At 37.7% G+C, this 12,011-nt stretch overlaps 1 protein-coding gene across 7 annotated transcripts in view; it reads right to left on the bottom strand.

Moving 5' to 3' along the window:
- The window catches only part of LOC135196184 (glutamyl-tRNA(Gln) amidotransferase subunit B, mitochondrial-like), a 579,413-nt gene that overhangs the window by 227,983 nt on the left and 339,419 nt on the right, over positions 1-12,011 (bottom strand). For 6 of the 7 annotated variants that reach the window (XM_064222773.1, XM_064222774.1, XM_064222777.1 and 3 more), the window contains one exon: positions 3,528-3,662. The exons of the other annotated variant lie outside the window; for it this stretch is intronic. In XM_064222773.1, the coding sequence (XP_064078843.1) occupies positions 3,528-3,662 (135 nt within the window). The remainder of the gene's footprint in view (positions 1-3,527; positions 3,663-12,011) is intronic. 7 annotated transcript variants of the gene reach the window in all.

Raw genomic sequence — 12,011 nt, 5'->3', positions numbered from 1 at the left:
CGTAATATCTCTCGTTTCAGTTACTTTTACATGTCACCCCCCTCCCACCCCTTCTCAAACCCCCTTCCTATCAGGGATGAACATGAGTCCATATATTTTCTCAGCGACCATGTCGTTTTTGGTAATTCTTACATGTCACCCACCTTCCCACCCACTTAAACTTTATCACATGTTATAATGTTTATCATTATGACACAATACCCGGCCACAAGACCAGTTAAGAGAATTCTTTGACATTAGTCTGGCCACCATGAAGTCTGGATAGACCATGGAAAGGATAATCCTTGAGGACTGAACAGCACTACAAAAATATGTATTTCCTACGTCAAAACCTATTTTTACTACTGTGCACTTCTGCTACTTCAAAATATGAGTAAAATAATTATCATGGTATGTAAACACCAATTTACAAATAAGTTACATTATTAAAGTAAAAAGGATTGCTGCATCAGCTCCTTTAATTTTGTATAGTCTTCTCTATTTTTCTTATCAAGGATTTCTCAGTGTTGCTAAAACAACGGCCAAAGGGGATCGTCAAATCCGGTGGGGTCATTTTGAATTATATTTATTACTGCTACTATTACAAGTTGTTCTCTCTCTCTCTCTCTCTCTCTCTCTCTCTCTCTCTCTCTCTCTCTCTCTCTCTCTCTCTCTCTCAACTTGACGTTTTGCCCAGATCTGCCAGGGCATTATCACAGCGATGGTTGCTGGAGGACTGAATCCTGGTGGCGAGCCTTTTTCTTTATATCATGGTTATGCAGGCGCTCACAGATGCTCTTGCAGGACCCTGGGGATATTCGACTTTTCATTGGATGGCAGCCAGGCATCGGAAACACTCGAGGCGTGTTGACCTTCTCAAGTGTGTTGCGTCACTGGGAGCTAGATTTTCATTGGCTACGACCATGTTGACATCACTCCTGGTATTACTGCCATCCTCTTCAGTGTTGGTCCCGTCCTGGGTGCTGGTGTTATCCTCTGGAGGTTGGGGGCGGGGCGACTGGGCCTTCCTTACACAGGTGGGCAGCAAGAAGGGTTCCTGTGTTGTATTTAGGAAGGGTTCCTGTTCTAGAATGAATAACACTTCAAGGAGGTGTAGGCGTCCCTGATCAGGGGCTCTCCCGATTATCTCGATATTTTTGATGATGTCCTTTCACGCGACGTGCTGTTGGTGGGCGGTGAGGGTGTGGTGTTTGATGGCACAGTTCTGAGCGTGATAGGAGATCCTCTTGGGCAGTCGTAACGTCGTCATACCGATATAGACTCCAGGACATCCTTGGATAGGGCATGTGTACCGGAAGACAACGTTATTCTGCTTCAGGGGGTCTCCTGCAGGCGGGGCAGTTTTTTGTTCATAATCAGATCTCTTGTCCTTCTGTTCTTGTAATAGATTATAAGAGAGAGCCTCTTCCTTTCCACAATCTCTTAATACATCTATCTTCTTCATTGTATCCATGGTGCATAAAGAACATTAGAAAAGGCGTACATCCTCGAAAGGGGGATTCTCTGCATTCTCTTTGTCCTCCATGTACCATTTGTTCAAAACTGTTCTTATCTCTCCATTAATCAACTTGTTGGAGTAACCATTGTTAACCATCATTTGTGAAGTTTGATCCAGTTTTGTGTGGGTGTCCTGCCACACTGAACAGTGCATTAAGGCCCTCATCACGAAGGCCCTGACGATGGTAGTTAACCTCGCAGGACACTCACTCCGTTTAGGCAAAGTCCCAAGTTGGTAGATTTGGTGTAGATGGTAGTGGTCGTCTTCGGGGTAGTCTTTGTAATTAGGACGTCGAGGAAGGAGAGCCAATCTTCACTGATGAACTCAGTTGTAAAGTTAAGGGCGCTGTTGCTCAGGAGCTGCGGGTGAAAGGCTTCAACCTCTTCCTTGGAGTTAACTTGGATAAATATATCATCAATATATCTAGCATACATTCGGGGACATCGGTGCTGTGAAAAGACCTGCTCTTTAATGGTACCCATGTAAAACTTGGCGAAGAGGACGCCCAAGGGGGACCCCATTGCCATGCCATCTTTCTGGCAGAACATCTGTCCTCTGTGGGTGGTGAAGGGGGCTCTCTTCGTGCAGATGTCTAGAAGTGCTTTGAGGGATTCTTCCAGGATGTTAAGAGGTTGCATGTCAGGATTCCTGTAAGCCTTTTCCAAAATCATGTCTATGGTTTCATTGACGGGGACGTTGGTAAACCGGGAACACCATCGTACCGTCGCCAGGGTATCCCTTTATGCACCACAGATACAAAGAAGAAGAGATGTATTAAGAAGATTGTGGAAGAGAATGTCACCCCCGCAGAGGAAGGGAGAGGCTCTCTCTTATAATCTATTACAAGAACCGAAGAACAAGAGACCTGATTATGAGAAATAACCCTGCCCCGGCTGCAGGAGACCCCCTGCAGCAGAAAAACGTTGTTTACCGGTACAAATGCCCTATCCATGATTGTCCTGGAGTCTATATCAGTATGACGATGTTATGACTGTTCAAGAGGATCTCCTGTCAAGCCCAGAACGGTGCCATCAAACACCACACCCTCACCGCCCACCAACAGCATATCACGCGAGAGGACATCATCAAAAACACTGAGATAATCGGAAGAGCCCCTGATCAACAACGCCTACACCTCCTTAAGGCTTTATTCATTCTAGAACAGAAACCCCTCCTAAATACAACACAGGAACCCTTCTTGCTGCCCACCTGTGTAAGGAAGGCCCAGCCCTCCCCACCCTCCAGAGGATAACACCAGCGCCCAGGACGGGACCAACACTGAAGAGGATGGTAGTAATACCAGGAGTGACGTCACAACGGTCATAGCCAATGAAAACCTGGCTCCCGGTGACACAACGCACCTGAGAAGGTCAACGCGCCTCAAGCATTTCCGATGCTTGGCCGCCAGCCAATGAAAAGTCGAATATCCCCAAGGTCCTGCAGGAGCATCTGTGAGCACCCTGACCATGATATAAAGAAAAGGGCTCGCCACCAGGATTCAGTCCTCCAGCAACCATTGCTGTGATAATCCCCTGACAGATCTAGGCGAAACATTGCATTAAGATAGAGAGAGAGAGAGAGAGAGAGAGAGAGAGAGAGAGAGAGAGAGAGAGAGAGAGAGAGAGAGAGAGAGAGAGAGAGAGAGAGAGAGAGAGAGAGAACTTGTAACAGTAGCAGTAATAAATATAATTAAAAATGACCCCACTAGATTTGATGATCCACTTTGGCACGTTGCTTTCCAGTTTTAGCAACACTGAGAAATCCTTGATAAGGAAAATAGAGAAGACTCTATACAAAATTAATGGAGTTGATGCAGCAATCCTTTTTAATAAAACTTGTTTAAAAGAGGGTTTACTCCTAAGATATTATTACAGTTACATACTATTACACTTTAATAGCTCTATGCACCACGTTAAATTTGAACATTGCTAAAATATTAAGAAGTTAAGTCTCAATTTTTTAAACATCAGTCATTACAAGCACATTCAAAACATAGATTTAAAACAATTTCTATTGAAAGTTCTCATACATGGATTGTGTCCTTATCTCTCATTTTGATGGTCGTATTGTTGATGGCATCAAACCGCAGTGTCTCATTGAGGACAGTTCCACCAGCTTCAAGAATGTCTATCTGCCTTTGAATTTCGTAGTTGATTGCTTTTACCTAGAACAAACCATAACACTTTCTTTGTTAAAATGAACAATGCTCTTATTATAAATAGTAATACGTATGGTATTATAATAGATGAACTTTCCAAATTTTTAATGGAAATTTAAAATTTTTTTTAATACCTACAAACCACCACCTTGCATAACTTTATGTTTTTAATCTCAATGGTAACCATTTCTTGAAAATGGCAAAAAGAGGATATGGGATCAACAGTACTAGGCATTGAGTACTTGGCACCCAGATATTTAGAAAAAAATTTCACATTCTTATCAAACAAACCATTGCATTAAATAAGAGAATGTCTAATTAAATGGAACGGCAACCATGTAGCATACTAGTTACGGACACAGATGTCTTCCAGCCAAACAATGTAATTTCTCCAAATTTTGGTTGATACACTAGAGGCAGTCCTCGGTTAACAACGGCATAAGTTAACGGTTAACTGGTTTTACAGTGCTTGTCTAGCCACGCTGTTGCTGTTAACTGGATTTTCTTTGCTGATCTCTGGTTAGCAGTACTGACATCCGGTTAGCAGCGTCTATCTCTAGTTAAAAGCAGCACCGATCTCTGGTTAATGGAGTCAATATTCGGTTAGCGGCGCCGTTAAGCAGGTTTTCAGTGCTTTTATCGCTGGTTTTTGATTAGCAGCATCTGCCGGGAAAGGAACCCCTACTGTTAACCGAGGGCTGCCTGTATGTGATCTTGATGTGTAAGGCCTGGTACCTTGTGGATTGGTGAAGTAGACTACACATGTATCTATGAGATTGGTTTGGAAAAATACAAATGATAAGAATCATATAGCTCTTATGGAAGCACATACATTATGTAAGGCAGAACTTCAATAGGAAGATATACAGGAGTAAGATACCATCCTTGAACTTTTGATTTCATCCATGTTGCCAATGCACAATAATTTATAGTAATTTGCAGCCTGAACAATGTTTTCCCAGCTTTAGCTAAAACTTGCAGCTTAAATTTCCTTCCCGGTCCTTTCTCCAAAGCGAATAATGTAAGAAATATCAGTCCTATTCTACTTAACGTCATTTGTAACATAATTACGGTAATTATTTACTATTGTACAATGGTTCATATGCAAGCAAAACAGCTGTTTCTCATTCAGTTGTTTATGGCTGTACACGTTTAAGCAACAAGTATAGCATTACTAACGTTATTTTTATCATTCGCTTTTACTTTTTTAACTTATTTAACTAAAAGATGGGATAAAGAAATGGAGCAAAAGACACTATAGTCAACTGCCATTTGGTCTCAAAAAAAAAAGGACCTCACATGATACTAGCAATACATGAAAATAAAGTTTTGTATGGGTGAAATTTTGGGGGTCATACGATACGTGAGATTGTCTGTTACAAGAGTAGATACAATATTAAAGATCAGATTATTACAAATGCTGTTTTATTTACTGTATCCTTAGAGATACAAAATAAATGAAATAACAAAGCTGATTTTGTATCATGTTTTTCCTATACACATTGCCTAACAACCCCTAACAACAATATGATAATGTGCGATAATTGTCTTACATAATTATTCTTTATACGACTGAATTATTCTAAACAGTTGCATGTAATCCAACATTGTGTTATTTACCACCAAAATTATAATGAAAAATGAATATTATGTTATCCTAAATGTTATTACATATTACTGTAATTACACTACCATTGAATTTTCTGAAAGGTTACCAAAAAATAAAGGTTGTTGTGAGCACAACCATTACTCCATGTTTACATTTTCTTAGCTGTGCTTCCAGATAAAAGTTGATTTAATTGATATGGAATGATTCCTTGAATATGCCAATAATATATAAGGTAAAGATGGTTTTATTACCTTTATCATCAGTTTATTTCATAAATGTGAGTCTTTTCATGTAGTCGACCCCACATACTCCCAGTTCCGGATTCCGGATTCACCTATTTGTATATTTTTCTGTGGAACATATCCATAAATTATTCGCGTGAAACTCGCATACTAATCGCGGATTTTTTCATAAAGCAATATTCTCTATTCATATTATTTTTATGGCCAAATAAGGGATTTTGACGAAGGAAAAATCTATTACTGGGGAGAGACCTGTGCCGCCCGGTGAAAAGGATCCTGCTATCCACTTTTCTAGTATAAATAGATTCTAAATATACCAGAGAAAAAAGCTAGCATGGTATGCTGAGATTACTATCCTTGCGTGAGCACCCTAAGGGTGTCGGGTATAAAGTACAAGGCGAGAGGAAGCCACTATTCACAGGTCTCCTGCCAACTAGAGGTTTCCTTTCCAAAATCCCTCTCATAGGGAGAGCCGACCCAATGGCTACTATTTCCCTCTCTCTCTCGCTACTACTACTACTACCCAACCCGAGCACCATCTGCTATCCCGAAATTTTTTAGACACTTTTGGCTTGGATTGGAATAGGGGTAGGGAAGTCAATTAGAAGGGCTGGGTTTCACCGGGCGACACAGGTCTCTCCCCAGAAAAGGGATTTTGACGAAGGAAAAATCTATTTCTGGGGAGAGACCTGTGTTGCCCAGTGAACCCAACCCAAATTTTCCCACCCCTACACCTATCCAAGCCAAGAAAAGGTATCTAGAAAAGCAAAGATTGAGTGAGGGCGCTCGCTCGGGCGTCAACAGTGGTAGTACGGAGGCGACTTGGGTGTGACTGTTGTCACGGCACACCCCATATTGGGGTTTTGGGACGGAATACTCTAAGTGGCAGGAGACCTGTGAATAGTGGTTTTCACACGCCCCAAACTTTATACACGACGCCCTTTGGGTGCTCGCGCGAGGGTAGTAACCTCTGCATACCAATGCTAACTATTTCTCTGGTATATTTAGAAAGTATTTATATCTGAAAAGAGGCTAGAGGGATCTTTTCACTGGGCGACACAGGTCTCTCCCCAGAAATAGATTTTTCCTTCGTCAAAATCCCTTTTCTGGGTCGACCTGTGTTCACCGGTGAAAATATACAAGAGAATGCCTTCCAAGCCAAAAGCTCATTAAAGAGTAAACTAAGAGGTGAAATGAAATATTTCGTTATAATATATAAGTTTACTTAATATAAAAACCATATGAACAATAGAAAAACTTAATAAACAAGAACTTAAAGACTAAGACTTAAGTTAAGGCTTATAATTAATTATTCTTAATGGTAGAACAAAGGTAATTATCACATAGGTATCATATTTGATACAAGTTTTAGACATGAATGAGCAGATCATAAAGCTTGTCCAGGATTGGTTACATATATACATCGTGAGTGATTTGGGGACGCCGGGCTCTCCCCCACCGAGGAGAGAGGCATCGTGGCGAGTACTAATGAGGCAGGTAGAAAGGAGGAGGAAAAAGGGTGGGGGGGGGGGGGAAGGGATGGAGAAATGAAGGACAGAAGGTTATAGGAAATGTTATTTGGGGGAGATTAAACTCCCTGCGGCTATAGCTGAATATTTCAGATAGTGGCGTTTGAAAACTGATGAAGATTTCCAACCTGTATATTTTTTAACCCTTAAACGCCGACTGGACGTATTTTACGTCGACATTTTTTGTCTCTCGGGTGCCGACTGGACATATTTTACGTCGACATACAAAAGATTTTTAAAAATTCGCGGAAAAATACTTTTAGGCCTACCAGCCGAAAACTCTTGAATCACGCGCCTTGGGGGATGCTGGGAGTTCACGGATCAAGGTGTTGTTTTGTTTACAATCGTTACGCAGGCGCGCAAGCGCCAATTTCTTTCTTGCCGCACTAAAAAGTATCTGTGACACATCTCGGAAATTATTTCGTCACTTTGACATAATTTTTGTACCATTTTAAATTAGCCGTTACATAGAGTATTATATATGAAAATGTGCGCATTTTTATGTAGAATACAGCAAAAAAATACTCATGATTGTAGCTTTTATCAGTTTTGAGATATTTTCATATAAATAACGATAAGTGCCAAAATTTCAACCTTCGGTCAACTTTGACTCTACCGAAATGGTCGAAAAACGCAATTGTAAGCTAATACTCTTATATTTTAGTAATATTCAATCATTTACCTTAATTTTGCAACTAATTGGAAGTCTCTAGCAAAATATTTCGATTTATGGTGAATTTATGAAAAAACTTTTTCCTTACGTCCGCACGATAACTCTTCCGAAAAAAATCATACATGCGATTGTGGTAATGTTTGCACCATTTTAAATTAGCCGTTACATAAAGTTTTATATATGAAAATGTGCGCAATTTCATGCAAAATACAACTAAAAACAACCCATGGTTGTAGCTTTTATCAATTTTGAAATATTTCCATATAAAAAACAATAATTGCCAAATTTTCAACCTTTGGTCAACTTTGACTCTCGAAATGGTCGAAAAACGCAATTGTAAGCTAAAACGCTTATATTCTAGTAATATTCAAGCATTTACCTTCATTTTGCAACAAATTGGAAGTCTCTAGCACAATATTTCGATTTATGGTAAATTTATGAAAAAAATAACATTTTCTTTACGTCAGCGCGGTAACTCTTCCGAAAAAATCATACGTGCGATTGTGGTAATGTTTGCACCATTTCAAATTAGCCGTTACATAAAGTTTTATATATGAAAATGTGCGCAATTTCATGTATAATACAACAATAAATAGTTGAAGGTTGTAGCTTTTCTCATTTTCGAAATATTTGCATATAAATCACGATAAATAGAAAAAAAACCACGTTCGGTCAAATTTGACTCTACCGAAATGGTCGAAAAACGCAATTGTAAGATAAAACTCTTACAGTCTAGTAATATTCAGTCATTTATCTTCATCGTGAAACAACTTCGAAGTCTCTAGAACAATATTTAAATTTATGGTGAATTTAAAAAAAAAAACTTTCCTTCCCTCCTCGCGCGGATTCTCCGCCACAAATATCCGAAATGTGTAAGTCCCATTCTCGGAATATTTGCTCCGTTTCATATTAGGCATTTCATAGAGTTTTATATATGAAAATGTGCGCAATTTCATGTAAAATAAAACGAAAAATATTTGAAGGTTGTAGCTTTTCTTATTTCCGAAATAATTGCATATAAAAATATATATATATAAAAATTCGACATTCGGGCAACTTTAACTCGTCAGATATGGTCGAAAACTGCAATTCTAAGCTAATACTCTTACAATATAGTAATATTCAATCATTTGTCTTCATTCTGAAAGAAATTGGAAGTCTTTAGGACAATATTTAGATTTATGGTGAATTTTTGAAAAAAAATATCTGTTTACGTCCGCACGTTACGAAATCATGCATTATTTTGTGATAATATTTTCTTTGTGTTGCTTTTATCGTTTTACAATGTATTATATACCAAAATGATCGCAATTTAGTGTAAATTACAACGAAAAAAAAGTAACTTGTTACCTTTAACCGTTTTGCGCACAGCGCGATTTAAATACAATTATATATGAAATTTCGTTTTTGCGCTATCATATATCGCATTATTTATATATGATAATAATAATTTTTTTCATTTCTGATGGTTGCATACCAAACTTCAGGCAATGAAAATGAACTCTTAATCTTGAAAACTAAGCGCGCTGTGATTTTTTGAACAAAATATTTTTTCCGCTTCCGCGCTCACTCTGTAACGTCTCCGGCACACGGGAGACATTTTTTTTTTTACCGCTTCGGCGTTTAAGGGTTAACCCCTTCTTTACCGGGTGGGTGAGCAGAATGTAAACATTGCGTTTACTGCTGAACCGAATCTCTCGGTAGTGAAGGGTGGGCTTCAGTTTGGAGGGGTGCCGATCGTAAAAATATTTGCCAAAAAGACACTAATCAAGACAGGCTAATGAAATTATCAGGTATTATTAGCACTATAATAATGCATATTCTCTGTGAGTTTTATCATCCTACAGGGAAAATAAATGATTTTATGAAAAAAAATGTGAAACTCAGTGTCCCTTGTACAAGGGACACCAGTTCCCTTGTACAAGGGACACTGGTGGTCGGTGAGAAAACTACAGTCTTGAATAGAAATTCGGTCTTACAGAATGTTGGTATATCCACCTGGAACATGCACATAAAGTATTATCAAAATAGAACAATAAATAAACACGTAATAACAAAAAAAAGAGCAACAACTACAGCGAAAGCCCCGCCGATAAATATGGAAATCGCAAATTTTTTAGTATATCTCTCAAAAATTGGTTGATGTCGTTTTCTAAGTTTTCTAAGATTAGTTTCATCACAGAAAACTACTTTAGGGGTAAAGACTACAAGGTACTTAACCCTCTTACGCCGAAGCGGTAAAAAAAAAATTGTCTCCCGTGTGCCGGAGGTGTTTCAGAGTGAGCGAGGAAGCGGAAAAAATATTTTTTTCAAAAAATCACAGCGTGCTTAGTTTTCAAGATTAAGAGTACATTTTTGGCTCCTTTTTTTGTCATTGCCTGAAGTTGAGTATGCAACCATCAGAAATGAAAAAAATTATCATTATCATATATAAATAATGCGATATATGATAGCGCAAAAACGAAATTTCATATATAATTGTATTCAAATCGCGCTGTGCGCAAAACGGTTAAAGCTAACAAGTTACTTTTTTTTCGTTGTAATTTACACTAAATTGCGATCATTTTGGTATATAATACATTGTAAAACGATAAAAGCAACACAAAGAAAATATTATCACAAAATAATGCATGATTTCGTAACGTGCGGACGTAAACAGATATTTTTTTTCAAAAATTCACCATAAATCTAAATATTGTCCTAAAGACTTCCAATTTCTTTCAGAATGAAGACAAATGATTGAATATTACTATATTGTAAGAGTATTAGCTTAGAATTGCAGTTTTCGACCATATCTGACGAGTTAAAGTTGCCCGAATGTCGAATTTTTATATATATATATTTTTATATGCAATTATTTCGGAAATAAGAAAAGCTACAACCTTCAAATATTTTTCGTTTTATTCTAAATAAAATTGCGCACATTTTCATATATAAAACTCTATGAAATGCCTAATATGAAATGGAGCAAATATTCCGAGAATGGGACGTACGCATTTCGGAGATTTGTGGCGGAGAATCCGTGCGGAGGGAAGGAAAGATTTTTTTAAAAATTCACCATAAATCTAAATATTTTGCTAGAGACTTCAAATTTGTTTCAAGATGAAGATAAATGACTGAATATTACTAGACTGTAAGAGTTTTAGCTTACAATTGCGTTTTTCGACCATTTCGGTAGAATCAAACTTGACCGAACGTGGTTTTTTTTCTATTTATAGTGATTTATATGCAAATATTTCGAAAATGAGAAAAGCTACAACCTTCAATTACTTTTTGTTGTATTCTACATGAAATTGCGCACATTTTCATATATAAAACTTTATGTAACGGCTAATTTAAAATGGTGCAAACATTACCACAATCGCACGTATGATTTTTTCGGAAGAGTTACCACACGGACGTAAAGAAAATGTTATTTTTTTCATAAATTCACCATAAATATTGTGCTAGAGACTTCCAATTTGTTGCAAAATGAAGGTAAATGCTTGAATATTACTAGAATATAAGCGTTTTAGCTTACAATTGCGTTTTTCGACCATTTCGGTAGAGTCAAAGTTGACCGAAGGTTGAAATTTTGGCAATTATCGTTATTTATATGAAAATATCTCAAAACTGATAAAAGCTACAACCATGGGTTGTTTTTAGTTGTATTGTGCATGAAATTGCGCACATTTCCATATATAAAACTTTATATAACGGCTAATTTTAAAATGGTGCAAACATTACCACAATTGCATGTATGATTTTTTTCGGAAGAGTTACCGCGCGGACGTAAGGAAAAAGTTTTTCATAAATTCACCATAAATCGAAATATTTTGCTAGAGACTTCCAACTAGTTACAAAATTAAGGTAAATGATTGAATATTACTAAAATATAAGAGTTTTACCTTACAATTGCGTTTTTCGACCATTTCGGTAGAGTCAAAGTTGACCGAAGGTTGAAATTTTGGCAATTATCGTTATTTATATGAAAATATCTCAAAACTGATAAAAGCTACAATCATGAGTATTTTATTGTTGTATTCTACATAAAAATGCGCACATTTTCATATATAATACTTCATGTAATGGCTAATTTACAATGGTACAAAAATTATGTCAAAGTGACGAAATAATTTCCGAGATGTGTCACAGATACTTTTTAGTGCGGCAAGAAAGAAATTCGCGCTTGGGCGCCTGCGTAATGATTGTAAACAAAACAACACCTTGATCCGTGAACTCCCAGCATCCCCCAAGGCGCGTGATTCAAAAGTTTTAGGCTGGTAGGCCTATAAGTATTTTTCCGCGAATTTTAAAAAAACT

The sequence above is a fragment of the Macrobrachium nipponense genome, chromosome 17 (genome assembly GCF_015104395.2).
Source record: "Macrobrachium nipponense isolate FS-2020 chromosome 17, ASM1510439v2, whole genome shotgun sequence".
Classification (NCBI taxonomy): domain Eukaryota; kingdom Metazoa; phylum Arthropoda; class Malacostraca; order Decapoda; family Palaemonidae; genus Macrobrachium; species Macrobrachium nipponense.
The sequence above is the reverse complement of the archived record's forward strand: the minus strand, read 5'-3'. Positions and strand labels throughout refer to the sequence as shown.